The sequence below is a fragment of the Saccostrea cucullata genome, unplaced genomic scaffold, assembly GCF_032062105.1.
Source record: "Saccostrea cucullata isolate Sc308-1 unplaced genomic scaffold, CSIRO_AGI_Scuc_v1 ctg851, whole genome shotgun sequence".
Classification (NCBI taxonomy): Eukaryota; Metazoa; Mollusca; class Bivalvia; order Ostreida; family Ostreidae; genus Saccostrea; species Saccostrea cuccullata.
In genome coordinates, this window is record NW_026924749.1 from 140,800 (window position 1) to 158,027 (window position 17,228).

The following is a 17,228-nucleotide window of genomic DNA, read 5'->3' on the forward strand; positions in this document are numbered from 1 at the left end:
GTGAAAATTTTCAATGTTACACTCAACTACATGCAATATTTATTAAATTATACTGAATATTTTATACAAATACAAATTATAATAGTGAACCGTGCGCGCATAAATTCTGAGCAGTCGCTAATTTTTAGAATATCACCCGTCATCATTCAATATTTATTTTAAAGCAATATTTATCCCTTATAAAAAAAAGAATGGCTCGAAACTTCAAACATTTATTTATCGCACAAAACAATGCGAAACTTATAACAAAATCTGAAAATAGAATTTTCATCTTGTCCTTCGCCCTTTTTTCTTTCTTAATTGCTGAAAAAAGAATAAATCGGTTATCTTATAAAACTTATTTATTCACGAATGAATGCGTCTGATTTAGAGTAAATTATGTTTTAAATGCTACTAAAATTACTTTGGAAGAAAACATATTTTCCTATACTAAAACATAAAAAATTATGAGTGAAAGGTTTGCTTTATTGTCTCATGTTGTCCCCAAAGTTAAAATATAATAATAAATCACAACAATAATGATAGCAAAACAAATTACAGACAATTGTACGAAAAGTCAGAATCCAAACAAACCACCGACTTTAGAAAAAACATAACCGACTGTGTTTGTTGCTAGTGCGCCTGCGGCTATTAACCCAGACCATACTGTAGAAACAACCTTTGAAAGCAATCCTTCCTCATGTTGGTTGGCATTGATAATATTAATACGAGAGTCGGACCTTCCTGCCTTCAGTAAGAGCAGAAGTTCCTCTTGTGTGTACGTTTTCTCTTGGCTCTTTAACTTTTCAATTTCTTCCTTTACATGGTTTTTTATTATATTTTCCACTCGTTGAAATATATTGTTGCTATAGTATGACCGCCCATTTTTCTTTCCCATCGTTTCAATCATGGACAGTATTTGGCTTACTTCTTTATCTCGGTCTTCTCTTCGACCTTTAAGGCCGATGGCGATATACCTCTCGTCTATCTCATCAATAATAATTTTCAAGTTTGAAGTTTTATCCATCGTTCTAACAAAGTCGTCAATAGTCATATGTTCTTCGTCTAGTTTGTTTTTGTGGGTAAATACTACAATCAGGAATTTTTTCAACTCGTCACCGAAAGCTTTCAGGAAGAAATCAACTGTCTTTTGTTCTTCACCAGTAACTCTTCCGATTTCAACTACTAAGAGTATAGCATGAATTCCGGGAGATGCTAGAGAATACCATTTGGACATTTCTATAAGAACTTCGGTTGTTGTTCGATTTGTATCAAAAAGACCTGGAGTATCTATGACGACCAATTGTTTGCCGAATCTCTCTGTTTCGTCGAATTGTGTATTGGCTGTCACAGAGGTTGCAGATATTTTGGTTTCGAATGCAGGAAATCCTAATATGGTGTTGCCGGTGGTACTTTTACCAACTCCAGTCTTCCCAATAAGTAACATACGTACTTCGCGATCAGATTCTTAAAGAAAAATAAAAATAATTTCTTATAACCAAGCTACTAAAAACTCGTAATTGGAATTCGAAAGGTCAAAAATGATTGTCTATGTCGACAGAAGGAATGTAAACAATAAAAAATGTTAGAGTCATATTGAAATAAATGGGGACAAAAGAAATGCTACTGGTTGCTTTTCTATGAAAAGTACATTTTATATCTTTGTAGTAGTACAAGGACCCCTTCATGAAAAAGGAAATCTTCAGTAGAGTACCATTTTTCTGACTTACAAGAAGCTACTGCAAACACTGTCTGCATACTTTAAACCCGATCAAAAATATTTGCCCCCCCCTTTCACTGCAAGTGGGGGATATTAAGTTCGAGACCTCTCCGTTGTTGTTCGTCTGTCTTGCTCTACGTGTATTTCTGTCTGTCTGTTAAACGTTCGTTTACACGCGATATCTCAAAAAGTCTTCATACGTTTGCATTAAAAGTTTACGCAAGACCTCCCTAATGGCCTACGGAAGTTTCCGCATGACATTAATATTCGAGAAGCTTTTTAGCTTTTTCAATGAAATATTATACCCTTTGGCCTAAGAAAGAACAATATTTCCTTTTTTTGAGGTCAAAAGGTCAAAGATCAAAGTCGTAATCTAAAAAGTCTGTGTGTGCAAAACTATAATTTCCATTTGATATCTCAAGAAGCTGTTAAGCTTCTGCAATGAAATTTCATACCAAGACTCTCTATGACCTCGCCTGCATTTCTTAATGTGCTCCCCGTTCGAACCCCCTCGTAGAACCGTACAAGCTCTTTTTTCTAATGTTGAATTAAAGATTATGTTTGCTCTGTTCTGTCCCCATTTTTCTGGTAAATGTTGGATGCATGTACATGCCATTCTTGCAAATACCGGGGTATAAACATACCTGAAGTACTCCTCCTGCAATGTTCTTTATAATTTCCTACAAATAGAAATAAGCTGTTCACTTACGAAATATCTTTTTTTCTCTACCTCAAAATTTTTGGTGCTAGTATGTATTTTCTCAAAACCTTTTTTCCCAATATACAAACAGAACATTTAAAAATTAACAATAAGAACAAAAAAGACAGTGTCCAATACATGTACATACCGTTTCTTGACTCACAAGTGGTTGACAACACTTGGATAGTCACAGAAACTAGGAGAGTGATAATTATAACCAGATTCATATTGAAACCCTCTTTTTCCGAGTTCTGTAGAAAAAAAAAATGAAAATTGAATTGTTATTATCATCATTTTACTAAGAGTTTGACAGTTTCCTGTGTTTGCTGATGGGTGTGCTGGTTAACATTTTACTCATCGATTGGATGTTTGATTTTAATGAAATGAATTCTAATTGCATATAACTCAAAATACAAGAATACCTTGATAATTCTGATTAATCACATTGAATGATTGTTTACAAGTACGGCATTTGTAGTCAGCAGCAACAAGTGATCAGTCGAAGTCCATTTTCTGCCGTCCAAAATTTGTTGTGAATTGACCGTTTAGGGTTTTAACTGCGTATAAGAAAATTTAAAGAATGAAATTAGTGAGGCTACTCTGCTACTGTTGTACTATGTATCATCAATATCATCATTATAGGAAGTAAAACTTGCTTTGTCCTCCACATGTAATTGTTGTTCACTGAATACCATAGTAAACAGTCATTCAATACGATTGGTCAGTTTTGTCAGTGGTTTTGCTGGGTTCTGTGTTTCATATGCAAAGTATTATTGATACCATTGAGATCAAACACCCAATAGATTAGTAAAATGCAGCTGATGATCAGCATACAAAATTTTAGCACGCCCCTTTAAGCAAACTGTCACGCTCTTAGTAAAACGATAATATCATTACCTTATGCTTATTTTAAATTATCCTTTTGTAATTTAAATATATGATAAGAATGTATGATGGTATTTGGTTGCAATCATTTCGAATAAGACTTAGAAGATGCTAGAAACAGTACAGCAGCGCATTGTTCAAAATTTGACTACACATTGTTTGCGATACGATCACGCATTGTTTGTGATACAACAGTGCGTTATCGTATCGCACACAATGCGTTGTTAAATTTTGAACAATGCCGTATTGTTTATTACGTCTTCTAAGTTTTATTCGAAATGACTGCAACCAAATAACATCATACATTCTCATTATATATTTATATTACAAAAAGATAATTAATAAGCACAATTTATGATATTACCGTTTTACTAGCAGCGTGACAGTTCACTATACGACAAAACATTTTTTCTCTTTACGACAATATATGACAACGTTATTGTACACTAAACACCGACGAAAGTAATTTTCACATGTACACGACGTCACACTACCACTTACCATAACTTTACATGACAAGCTATTGCTCTTGAAAAAAAGCCGTATAGCAAACATAAGTAGGCAATAGCGGGCCATTTAATCCATTGCGATACCATAGAAGACACTTTCACATGGAATAATCTTTTTGGTGCTCAGAATGGAAGTTAAAATTTCAAAACGTAAAATTGCACATGCTCATTACAATCCCGATCTTAGCCCTAAAGATGAGCATCTCACTATCTAAAGTATGCACAATATTTCTATTTTTTAAAATTAAAAAATATATATTTCCTCAAAATAATACTATATAAAGTATAAACGGAATACACTATGCATCGTCGCCTGCGAGAAGCAGATTGGTTAAACCGTTTGGCAATAATCTTGGAATACAAAGTTTGACGTTTGCGTTGAGGGCACGATTCCAACTGCGGTACGTTGAGACCTGTCATTTGGAATAGACCGCATAAATCAAGGTAATAAATGAATTTATCAAGACCCTTTATTACGGAAAAGCACGAAGTGCTGAGCATATTTCTATATTTATAGCCCTCCAAAGACAATTGGTATTTTCTCCATGTATGCATAGATGTACGATTGCAAAAATCTCAAGGGGGACTTCATGCAACAAACAATTAAATACTGTGTGTCTAAAATCTTTTAATTTCATGATGAGAAAAAAAAACTACATTGAAATACTAGCTAGTTTCATTCAAAATTGATGAAATCATATATGCCTTTGAATGCTTAAACATAAAGAAAGATTATTTTAAAGAATGCATGTACATGTATTAATATAATTAATGGCTAATACTCACTTAATCCTAACAGGCTGTAAAACTATGACTTTTAAAAAACACGAAAATCTCGATTATATACTGTAGATAAATTTCATTTCTTCATTTTCTTGGAATTTACCATTATAAATAAATTTCTTATATAAATAACGGTTTCCGAAAATTAAACCAATTTATTCTATTTTTAGCTTTGGAAATACCTGCCATCTTCTTTATACCCGAACAAGACACAAACTGATTTAGATTATTGGTGTCATTCATTATAATCTATGCTTTTAAAATTACACTTAATGTTATTCAAAATCAATAATGTTTGTATGGCACCATCACCCCCTGAATTATTGATGATAAAAATCGAAATGTCCGTCAAAATAATGTAAAGAATACATTGATTCATAACAGTGAAAACTTATATTTGCTATTTTATTATGTCCAACGCAATGTGCTATATAACATAGTTTATATGATATCTACACACTCAAAAATATCCCTTAAATAAGTTGGTTTCACATGTACAACAGGAAAGGACGGTGCATAAAGTACCGAATGTACTGACATCAAACGTTACAAAAATCATACAGCTAAGTTAAAATAAAATACATACAGTTAGATGAAAATGGGTCTCCGTTCTGAGTTTTAAAAACCTTTTTTGATATGGATTTCTACGTGACTGGTAACAGGAATAAAAAAAAAATCATTTTTTTTTTCTATTGGAAAAGAACTATTTTTATTGATTTATAAATATCTATTGTCAGGATTCAGAGTCCTTTAAAAGTAATCAAAACAATTCATTATCATTAGAGTTCGTGTCTCATTATAATTGATCACAATTGCTATTTTCAAACATAAGGCTAGATTTAAATCTAATTATAAAGTCTAGATAAACCAATGATTAACTAATCTATTTTTTACAGGTTTTTTTTTTGTTGAATATACCCCAGAGGAAATCCCTTTAATTTAAAAGGTTTTATTAAGAATGTCTAGTCTTTGTTTTGTTAAAGAAAGAGGAATATGATTTCGGAAAATTCCTACTCAGACTAAATTCTATCATGCTAGCTTCGTAATGGATTTTACAGTTCAATATTTGTAACCTTTAAGGAAAGTCCACACTTTTACGGATCCGGTTCTAATTTTACACATCAATATAAAATTCTGATTTTCACTTTTCTATTGATATAAATATTTTTGGGTGATTGAAAATGACTTAGCAAGAATATATTTGTTTATTTTAGTGTTATTGTGCATATGAAGCATTTAATATACATTATTTATATGGAAATTAACACTTTACATTCTGTCATACACAGACACAAAATTCTTAATTGCTTTTATGGTTCTAAATCTTTTATAATTTTCTTTTAAGCAAACTAACCTGAGGTCTATTTTTATTGATTTAGAACCTATATCATCCATTTAATTTTTACTTTTTAAAAATTTTGCATTGAATAATTGAAAAAAATTGATATGCCAAAAATGGGGGTATATGTCTTCAAAAGACTGTTGTGATAAAATTCTCCGGTCAACCATCATAAAGTAGCTGTTTTTGTTAACAATAGATATAATTCTTAATAGTTTTAAAGAAAAAATGGCATCTAAACATTTTGGATTTTGAGAATTATAAAAAATAAAGATATTTTGAGATTTTTTTTCTGAAAGACATAGACAGATTCAACACCAATTTGTTAATGTTTTGCAGTAAAGATTTCAAATATTCTCTTGGCAAATGAATATTTTTGATCTTCATAATTTTTAACATAAATTTGATGTGTTTTGGTGCATAACTAAGAGAAATATGATTTCACACTTTTTTATGTTCAATTTTGGTTGTTGAATTTTTAGAGGTATGTGCGCTGAGACATGTTACATGAAAATTAACCTGCAAAGATATGTCTTCTTCTATGGGTGTTTTAGTAAGTTTAGGAATTGTTCAAGGTATTCAAATTAAAAAATTATCAGTTTGGTAGAAAATTCTGAAAGTACGGACCTACCTTAAATGTCATCCAAAGAAAAAAAACTGTAAAGAATATAAGAGGGCACAAACACCCTTTGTTCAAAATGCTTCTCTTGTATCTTTGACAAAATTAAAATAACCAGCTTCAATACAATACAATACAATACATGTGTTATATGTAAAACTGATTTTTATGTCACTTCAAAATAACAGAAAATGAAATATGAAGAGAGCGAACATTATTAAGGCTATTATTATCTATTCATACAAACCAAATCGAGAGCAGAGCAACAAGAACCTCCAAACCAGGGGTAGGAACAGGCGCATTAAAGGACATGAACTATTTAAACAATAAAATGCTTTCTTTGTTTGTTGTTACTGGAATGAACGGAAGCAGCTGTTGCAGAAAAAATACATAACCCGCGTAAGCGGGTTATGTTAATTTTTTCTGCAATAGCTGCGACCGTTCATTCCAGTAACAACAAACAAAGAAAGACATTTTATTGTTTATATTTATATCTGTTTAAATTATCATTTTAAGTAGGATTAAAAATATTAATTATTATGTTAATGATGCGAAAGTCTTTGTACGTTTCATTGATGGAACGGCCACTGATCAAGAAATCTGTACAGGTGATATGCCTAATGTAGTTTATGCAGGGATGAACGCAATGGGTTTTCTTAAGAAATAAAGAAGAAAATATTCAGCGGATGTAAATATATGGAGATAACGAACAGAATTCAAGCTCAAAAGTCCATTTAACAATACATTTTTGGAGCAGAACAATGACCTCTATAACATCAGCTGTGGGATCAGAAGCCATACAGGAGTAAACATCTCCTGTTGACTGGTCACATCGCCGTGTGTTCCTTGTCATGATCGGGAGAAAATGGAAAAATCCAACTAAAATTTAATGTGTAAATAATGACCTTAATGTAAAAATAAGCATGAAATATCATTATATCGCCATGAGAAATTACCAAATGGTGCCATAAACACAATAGCTGAGATTTTTGTTTGTCAATAAATTACTTCGAATTAAAAATTGTTAATACGTAAAGCATAATATTGCGTATCGCGTCAACTGATGAGATATATAAACCCTGTAGGCATGTACATCCGATAAGGGGTATGTACGTCTTTTAACCACAAGGAACCCCAAGGAACCACAGGGACACCACAAGGAACCATAAGGACACCATATATAACAATAATTACTATAAATATGGTTTATATGCACTTGTATAGAATTACAAAAAAAAATTTTATTAAGGGCAATTAAGACTTGAATTGTCTTAAAAAGGTACACTACTCAGCCAATTACCGTAAGGTTAAAAACTAAAAAATCTAAATTGAAATCACTTATTTCAGCTAAATTATGCATGTATAGTTCAGAGTGAGATATTCTATTTTTATTCTATGATGTATAAAATGTTTATTTATTCAACTATATTGTGTATTTCAATACACAAATCAAAAGTCAATACCCATTACCCAAGAAAAACCCTTAATGTCATGTCCCCTGTACCACTAGGGCAAGCCAAAGTACCTACAGAATATCAGTGAGAATGAGAACGACATTTCATTCAACTTTTAAAAATTCTAAACATAGTTTAAATGCATTTGTTAATTACAGTTGATAACTGTTTATTAGCTCATCTGAGCCAAAGACTCGAGTAAACTTCTGATCATATATATTATGGTCACATCTTTTTGATTTCTTGGTTTACGGATTTTTTATAATCCAAACTTAGTGGTGGTTGGGAGAAATAAAATAAGATTAAATGAAGCTTTTGTGTGTTCATGAAAGAAATACAAGTCAGAGTCATGTAAGAGTATGTACGTTATTTTTTTTTAGGCATAAAGTTTTGTAAGTTAAATCACCATACATCATGATACATACTGCAAAATTTTTTGGATGATTGACTGTTCTATTTTCTTTTTTCCAAGTATAATGTAATTATGATTATGAAATGAACATAAACTGTATTTTTCTTAATTAACACTGAACTGGATGTCATTGAGGTTTCAGATTTATTGGGATACTTTAGGGTATTATTTGGATACCTCGGGTTTCCATTTGGGTTCTTGTTATCGTTTTGTTTATTAAAATATGCAATGAACAGTTGCAATGTTACAGTTACAAAAGTATATAAGCCATTTTTAAATTTATAAAGGTCAAATTGTTTAATTTAAGAATTTAAGAATACTTTTAGGGTACATTTAGATGTCTTTGTGGAAACATAAGGTCATCGTTTGGTTCAATATGCTGGCTTGGTATCATTTTGTTTTGTGTATTGCACAATATGCAATAATCAGTTACTATATATGTCATTTATAAATGCAAGTATAAACCATATATATTTACATGTACATTTATTAAAGTTAAATAAGAAGTCATTGAGATTTTCTTTGGGTACCATAGGGTATTCTTTGGTACCTTTATCGCCTAGTTATTCTTTGGTTTTATGCGATTTTCCTTTGGTTCTGTGTATTGAAATACACAACTAATAGTTGCAGGATTTTTTTTACACCATATAATATATTATCAAATTTCCTAAAAAATGTACATGCATAATTGACATGATTGAACTTAATTGTATACTAAGCATATACTACTGGTACTTTAAAATTTTTAACTTGGATACTGCTCTGTTAAATTCAAGTAAGATGATTAAAGCTTTAATTTGCCCTTTAAAACATTTTTATTGTAATTTATAAGTGTATATAAACCATATTTATAGTAATTAATGTTATATATGGTGTCCTTGTGGTTCCTTGTTGTGTCCCTGTGGTTCCTTGGGGTTCCTTGTGGTTCCTTGTGGTTAAAAGACGTACCCTCTGATAAGCGTTTATTGCTGAATACTTTAACGAAGTTGACGATTGAAAATGTACGAAAGCCGGATGTACGGAAACGTATAACCGCCTCGTGTTGTTGTTTTAGAACACGATTTGATGATATAAAAATGTTGCCAAATACAATTAATTCAAGGTTTTGCGATTTAATTATGACAACAATCTCTGATGAATAATACTTTTCTGACATGTTTTGAACGTTTTATACACTTTGATATATTCAAGTTGAATTCCTAAATGTCGCACTAAAATAATGTGTAAACATTATATGTCGCTTAAATTAAATATCGCAGATATTAGTGCAATATACTATATATGAAGACTTCGCTTAGACGACTCGATTTAATCAAAGAGGAAAATTCAACAAATTTTGAACGACATGCAACAAAAAATTTATACAAGATATAAGATTTTATTAGTCCAATTTGGGCGCCCTGAAGGAGCAAAATAGATTTACAAACAAAAGAAGGAAGAGGATTCAATTTATAGAACATTCATAGCAATGAGAGCAATTAATAAAAACGTATATAAAAGATATATACTCAGTAAACATAAATGTATTATATATGTCATAATAAAACTATAGTCAAACTTTGAGGCAAGAAACTGGGAAAAAAGTACATTATACTAACAAGTCATGAACCAATAAAATTGATTATCATAAGATAGAGACTGAATATCTTTACATTGAATTTTACGAATATTTAAGGGTTCAAGTCTTTGTACATTAAGATGAGGATATACAAGGAGAAAATGAATTTCATCTTTAATTAATTGCACCGAATTTAGGTCTGATTTAAATCAAATAATCTGAATAGTTATAGTATCCTTGCAGGCTCTTCAATAAATAATAAATTTCATGAATGTTGCTTCAAAGGACAGTCACTATATTTGGTAATACATTTTTACTATTCAAACGAATTGATAACGAAATCTTTCAAAATGTTCTTTACTTGGAGAATATGCAGAAATATAAGCATTAAATACTTTCGTCAGATGTGATGACATGCATTATCAAATATGACCTCAAACTATTGAAAATTCAAAATTACAAGAGAAAGTTGTATATCTTGTTTGATAATTCAATTAGAAAAAACATGCGCACGTCTGCACTTACTCATGTATTTTTTAACAGGATGTGTAAATTGATAAAATGAACGAAATGATTTGCATTTTGTCCTTTTTCTTTCTTAAGATAACACACAAGTTCATAAGTTAGTGCTGTCACAGACCCCACCCCCACCCCCCACCCCTCCAATCGTGCTTTGATTTATTTGAAAAATTCAGATTTATTTTATAATTTATACAATCATATATTTCTATATATAATGAAGTTGTTCTTTGAGTACATTTAAAAAGCACGTATATAAACAATAAACTGTATACAGAGAAATTTTCGCCCCTTTCGCCCTGCTATCATTTGGGCGAATTTAAAACGGGGCGAATTCAAAGAATACAGTATAATTTCTCAAGCAAAGCTATGACTGGGCGAATTTAAAACGGGGCAAAATTGTGTGCAAGTTTGAAAGGGCGAAAGTAAGACGGGGCGAAAATAACCTTGTATGCAGTATACACAATTATAACACTGTAAAAACTGCTGATTTATTCTTTTTAATTCTGAGAAAAGAAATCATTGCGACAGTGTTAATTTTTAGATTTTTATTTTCAATTAAGTCGATTTCGGAAAATAAAAATCAAGCCAGTAGTTTTCAAAGAGTGACCCGGGTCCAGGGGCGGATCCAGCAATTTTTGAAAGGGGGGGTTCCAGGGTTATGACCCTCTACCCCCCCCCCAATACATACTCTCAAAGATTCACAGACTTGTATGCAAAGATTTAAGGTTGTGGTAAATACTATCTTTGTTTAATGTCCCTTTAAAAAAAAAAAGCGTACCCCCATTCCGAAAAAAAAAAAACATTTCTATGGAACCCTTAAAATTGACTGGATTTGTATCATTTCCTAAGAGTACAAAAAATTTTCTTTAAGAAATTGTTACCTATCATATAAAAGATATATAAAAATAAGTAGAATATTTTCTATCATTCTCTCATTGGAAAAGTATAATAGAGAAGGTGATTGGAGGAAACTAAATTTGTGAGAATTTATCTATTCAATAAATAAGTAAGACGTACAAACATATGATCTCGGAAAACGTTTATCCTCTCTCTCTCTCTCTCTCTGGCAAACTTGGCAAAAAATAAAGGGGAGTTCCAACCCCCGGAACCCCCCCTCTGGATCCGCCAATGGGGTCCTTAAAAACACTCACTCATACAATAGTTATTATGATAAATCTGATGTTACAAGACGTTCTAATTTTGTTGAAGTTTTTCTTTGATTAAATTGAGTCGTCTAAGCAAAGTTTTCATATATGATTTATTGCACTAATTTCTGCGATATTCAATTTGAGCGACATACTTTTTACACATTATTTTAGTGCAACATTTAGGAATTCAACTTGGATATATCAAAGTGTATAAGTCGTCTAAAATATATTAGAAAAGTATTATTCATCAGAAATTGTTGTCATAATTAAATCGTCAAACCTTGAAGTAATTGTATTTGACAACATTTTTATATCATAAAATCGTGTTCTAATACAACAACACGAGGCGGTTATGTTATACGTATCCGTACAGATGGGTTCATTTCTGAGAAGATAAAAAAAATTAACTTGTTATAACGAGTTAATTATCTCGTTATAACGATTTACTATCTCGTTATAACGAGTTAGTACCTCGTTATAACGAGTTATTTATTTCGTTTTAACGAGTTAATTATGTCGTTATAACGACTTAGTTTTATCTCGTTATTACGAATTACTTATCTCTTTATAATGTGTTAGTATTTCGTTATAACGACTTAGTTTTCTCGTTATAACGAGTTAATTATCTCGTTCTCGTAACGACTTAGTTATCTCGTTATAACGAGTTAATTATCTCGTTATAACGAGTTAATTATCTCGATATAACGAGTTAATGATCTCGTTATAACGGGTTAGTTATCTCGTTATAACAAATTAATTATCTCGTTAAATTGAGTAAATGATCTCGTTATAACGAGTTAGATATCTCGTTATAACGAGTTAATTATCTCGTTATAACGAGTTAATTATCTCGTTTTAACGAGTTAATTATCTCGTTATAACGAGTTACTTATCTCGTTATAACGAGTTATTTATCTCGTTATAACGAGTCAGTTTTCTCGTTATAATGAGTTAGTTTTCTCGTTATAACGAATTAGTTATTTCGTTATAACGAATTAGTTTTCTCGTTATAACGAGTTAATTATCTCGTTTTAACGAAATAATAAGTTTCCCTTTTATTTCCAAATAAATAGCAATATAGGAATTAAAAATGGCTGTAGTTTTAATACCATTGAAGTTTAGTTGAAAATTATCAGCGGTACTTAACTTTTAGATTGATAAAATGATGCAAATATAATTTCGATATGGTTTTAATAATATTAATCGTGTTCGAACTACAAGTATCTTGCCATCAATAATCACAATTTGATAAAAATAGCAATCTTTTAATCGAACACATTTACACATTTATACGTGAACGTCTATAATTACACACTTTTAAATAAAATATATGGCCAAATGTACTTGCTTCAAAGTTTTGCAATTTATGTACGACAACTTTCTCCAATTAAAAACACACTAATTTTTTAAATATTTGTTTAACTTTTGGATGACCTTATAGCTTCCATAATCAATGTCTAATTTCTTAATTAATGCATTACAATGGCAATTCAATAAGGCAGGCGTTAGTTACGCAACATATCTTATATACACTTACAGTGTGATATATATTATTTTTAGAGTCAGAAATATTTTAAAGAAGGGGGATATGGAGACATCAGCAATTAGGTAATGAGCCCGCGTAAAATTCGGGGGCTACTGTCCACTCATAACACAACATCACGAAGCACTCATAAGGTTCCGTATACACGTACACGTATTTGTCTTCGGTCTTTTGAGTAAAACAATACAAATCAACTGCATCGTTTATAAATAAACGAACTACAATCACAGACACAACCCCTCGAAAAAAAAAAACCAAAAACAAAACAAAACTAGGTTGCTGTTTTTCAATAAAATATTTATCATACACGCTTTAAACAAACTTGATCGACTCGATTTTATATGCCATACCTCCTATTACTTACATATATCAACTTTAAAGTTTTAAACTCGTTATAACGAGAAAATTAACTTGTTATCACGAGAAAAATTAACTGGTTATAACGAGAAAAATTAACTACTCGTTATAACGAGAAAATTATCTCGTTATAACGAGAAAAATTAACTCGTTATAACGAGAAAAATTAACTCGTCATAACGAGATTACTAAGTCGTTATAACGAGATAATTTTCTCGTTATAACGAGATACCTAAGTTGTTATAACGAGATAACTAAATCGTTATAACGAAATAATTAACTCGTTATAACAAGATAATTAACTCCTTATAACTCGTCTTCTCAGAAATAAGTCCATCCGGCTTTTGTAAAAATGAAAAGTCATCAAGTTTTTTTCTTATATTACCATTGACGTCTTTTTTGTAAAATATCCGAATAAGAAAGAATATTCCATGCCATTAGCAGATTCAGACTGACGTACTTCAGACAAATTATTAGTCCATTAGGCAATGAATTGTCGACGGATTTTTCTGATATTTCCCGATCATGACAAGGTGCACTCGCCGGTTAGACCCATTGGTAGAGGATGCTCACTCCGGAGCCATGGCACCTGGTCCAACCACTTATGTAATAGAGGCCCGTGTTTGCTCTGCCTCATGAATTGCCAACCAAACGCTGTACACAACTTCTAACTATGTATATTTATAAGTAATCAATTGTTTGTAACTGGAAATTGTAGACCCGTGTTTAATCTGTGACTCAATGCCTCGATAACCATTTTAATTTATTAATGACTACAAATATTTGTTTGTGTTTAAATTTTACACGACAAAATGTTAACATGTTCTGCATCCAATTTTTCGTCATTTAAAATTTGAGTAAGTATAAAATAATTACAATACTTTAAAAATTCTAAGTACATTTAATCTGAATATTTTGTTGAAACATTACTAGCATTTTTATACGATAAAACGTTTATTAAAAATTTCCTATTATATGTTCCTCGTGGGGATCCGGGTTAGAATAGGTCCTCAGTACACCCTTGCTAGTCGTAAAAGGCGACTAAATGGGGCGGTCCTTCGGATGAGACCGTATAAACCGAGGCCCCGTGTCACAGCAGGTGTGGCACGATAAAGATCCCTCCCTGCTCAAAAGCCGTAAGTGCCGAGCATAGGCCTAAATTTGCAGCCCTTCACCGGCAATGGTGACGTCTCCATATCAGTGAAATATTCTGGAGAGGGACGTTAAACAGTATACAATCAATCAATCCTATTATATGTGCTGTACAAAAACAGTTGCTGTCAAATGTTATCATTCTTATTCTCTCAATACATTTAGTTCTTGAAAGGGAATATATGTTTGAACTTCGGGTAGGGCAAAGTTTCGCTGATTTTATTTTCACATTGTATTTTCTACTACATACATTTAAAACTCTTTTAAACCTTCTTAGGGCTCTCATACATGAAAATCACCACTTTTCATCTGTTATTTTTCAATTAAGCGAAACAACCAGCAAGTTTTCAACCTGATTTTCGGAAAGCAGTTTCCATGCCTGATTCATTCATAACGTTTATACATCAATGTTGTCATTTTTAAAGAGGTTTAGATATAATAATAAGAATGTTTCTGGATTACTTTATTTTTTCGTCTAAATAAATATGGCGAACAACATCCACTTCCTTGTCAGCATGGTCCATAGGGGGAAAGAAGCACTTGTACCCTTCTTGGTTGAGATAGAGGGAAATATCACTTGCAATTCCACATTTGAGTCATCCGATGAAATAAAAATATCATATGTGTACTTTCTTTTCCTATGATCAACCAGACGATTCCTTAGAATCACAAAGACACTAAGACGACAGCAGTTATGAGGAAAAGACTAAAAATAATTTCATCAAATTCATCTTTATTACAATCCAAAAATGCCTTTTCTGCTTGTTGTCGTACTCCATTCGCATTGGTGCAGAATAAAGGATTTGAAGATGAATTTCGCACAGATGATCTCCATCTGGAGATCCACTCATTCGTGCATTCGCATGACACACTGTTTTTGCCAAACCAGACTTTAAAGAAGGGATTTGAGACGACTCGAGGTCTTATTGAACTTCTCCAGAAATTCATCTTCGATTTTTTCAACCTCATTTTTAGACAAGTGAAAAAGAGTAATATTTGATAAATATGAATGATTTTTGAGAGCATTTGGGGAAGTAAGATTTGTTATCTTACTGTTGCTGCAATTTAATTCTTTATCATAAATGGTCTGAGGAATTATGTCTGAAATTTTTGTTAAATTCGTATTGGAACAATCTACTAATATTCACATTTGTCTTGGTTGTTCCTTAAGGCAGGTCCACACTTGCCAACCATAAAAAAGAATGTGTTTTCGTTAACCTAAGATATAATTCTAAATAGTTTTAAGGATACACCAAAGGCTTTTTTCAAGATTTTTGTCAATTTTGAGATTTTTGGCTAAGAAAACAATGCTAACCACTGCTTTATAATGCATGAAAAATTCTTGCTGATTATTGAATGGTTTTCTAATTATTTAACAATAATCAAACATAAACACAAACACATGTGAATGTGCCGTTATTGAAGCTTCTGATTTGGTCTGTAACTGCCTGCTACTGAAAGGAGCAATTAATCACTGTGACCACTTGGGGAATTCTTCACTAGCCACACAGAGGCTATCAGTAATTAAACAACAGGGACTCTAAGGTTTAGGGAAGGAGATCTAACAGGTCACTAATGACCATGAAATAGGAGGTGGAGCTTAGCTCTTGCCATTTTGCCGGGAAATCTTTCTGATTCAGAATTGAACCTATTTTACTTCATTAAAAGCACCTAAATAAAGAATAGAACCTCCCATTCTTGTGAATATGCATAGGAAATATGGATAAGTGACAGGTATCCAAAGCTGAATCTCCAAGGTGTCCTATATTTCTAGCTTTGGCAGACTCTGTTGTGTAATGGGTTTTTGCCCTCTACTGTAAAGTAAGATCAGACAGTTGGTGGTATTATTTCAAAGGATTCAGCTCCCTTATTTATTGACCAATTTCTCTGAAAACTGGCTAGATTGTCTCTCAAATGTTTGTTCACAAAACCGTATCTCAGATTTTTGATATCTTGCTCAGTTCTCGAATTATTGGGGGAAATGTAGAATTGGGCTAATAAATTGGTAACATTGAAAGACAAATGGATGTAACTTTTGAATAAAAAGATTTATCAAAAATCTGAGATACGGTATTAAAGTTCAATCTTTAATCTACATTGAGGCAAAATTTTGACTTTGAGAGGTGAAATACAAAAAACTTGATTTATAAAATATGAATGCACTAATATTTACATTAAAATATTGATAACTTTTAAATAAGATAAAAATGAAAATTTAAATTAAGATTATTAAATAGTGAATTTAACAAGCTTTCAAATGATATATACTTTTAATATGTTATCTTTGTTAATGAAAGAATTACAAGCAAATTAAATTTTGCCCCTTGGAAACCTTTGGTGTATCCTTAAAGGAAAAAATGGTATATAAACATATTAGATTTTTAGAAACATTAAAATTAAAGATATTTTGAGTTTTTCCCTGAAAAATTTGGGACAGAATCAGCATCAATTTGTTAGTGTTTTCCAATAAAAGTTTTAAATATTCTTCTGGCAAATGAATATGTTTGATTTTCATATGTTTTAACATAAATTTGATATGATTTAGTTC

At 31.4% G+C, this 17,228-nt stretch overlaps 2 protein-coding genes across 3 annotated transcripts in view; both read right to left on the reverse strand.

Annotated features, from left to right (window-relative positions):
• The window catches only part of LOC134267223 (GTPase IMAP family member 9-like), a 154,405-nt gene that overhangs the window by 79,914 nt on the left and 57,263 nt on the right, over window positions 1-17,228 (reverse strand). The window lies entirely within an intron of this gene.
• LOC134267222 (GTPase IMAP family member 9-like) lies at window positions 251-2,629 on the reverse strand. Of its 2 annotated transcripts, XM_062749448.1 has the most exons (4): window positions 2,548-2,629; window positions 2,344-2,379; window positions 659-1,446; window positions 251-303 (listed from the first exon to the last, which is right to left on the reverse strand). In XM_062749448.1, the coding sequence occupies exons 1-4, from the start codon at window positions 2,624-2,626 to the stop codon at window positions 268-270; spliced, it is 939 nt and encodes a 312-aa protein (XP_062605432.1). In that variant the 5' UTR covers window positions 2,627-2,629; the 3' UTR covers window positions 251-267. The 2 variants fall into 2 exon arrangements, with proteins under 2 accessions (XP_062605432.1, XP_062605431.1); XM_062749447.1 differs by lacking the exon at window positions 251-303 and having other exon boundaries at window positions 528-1,446.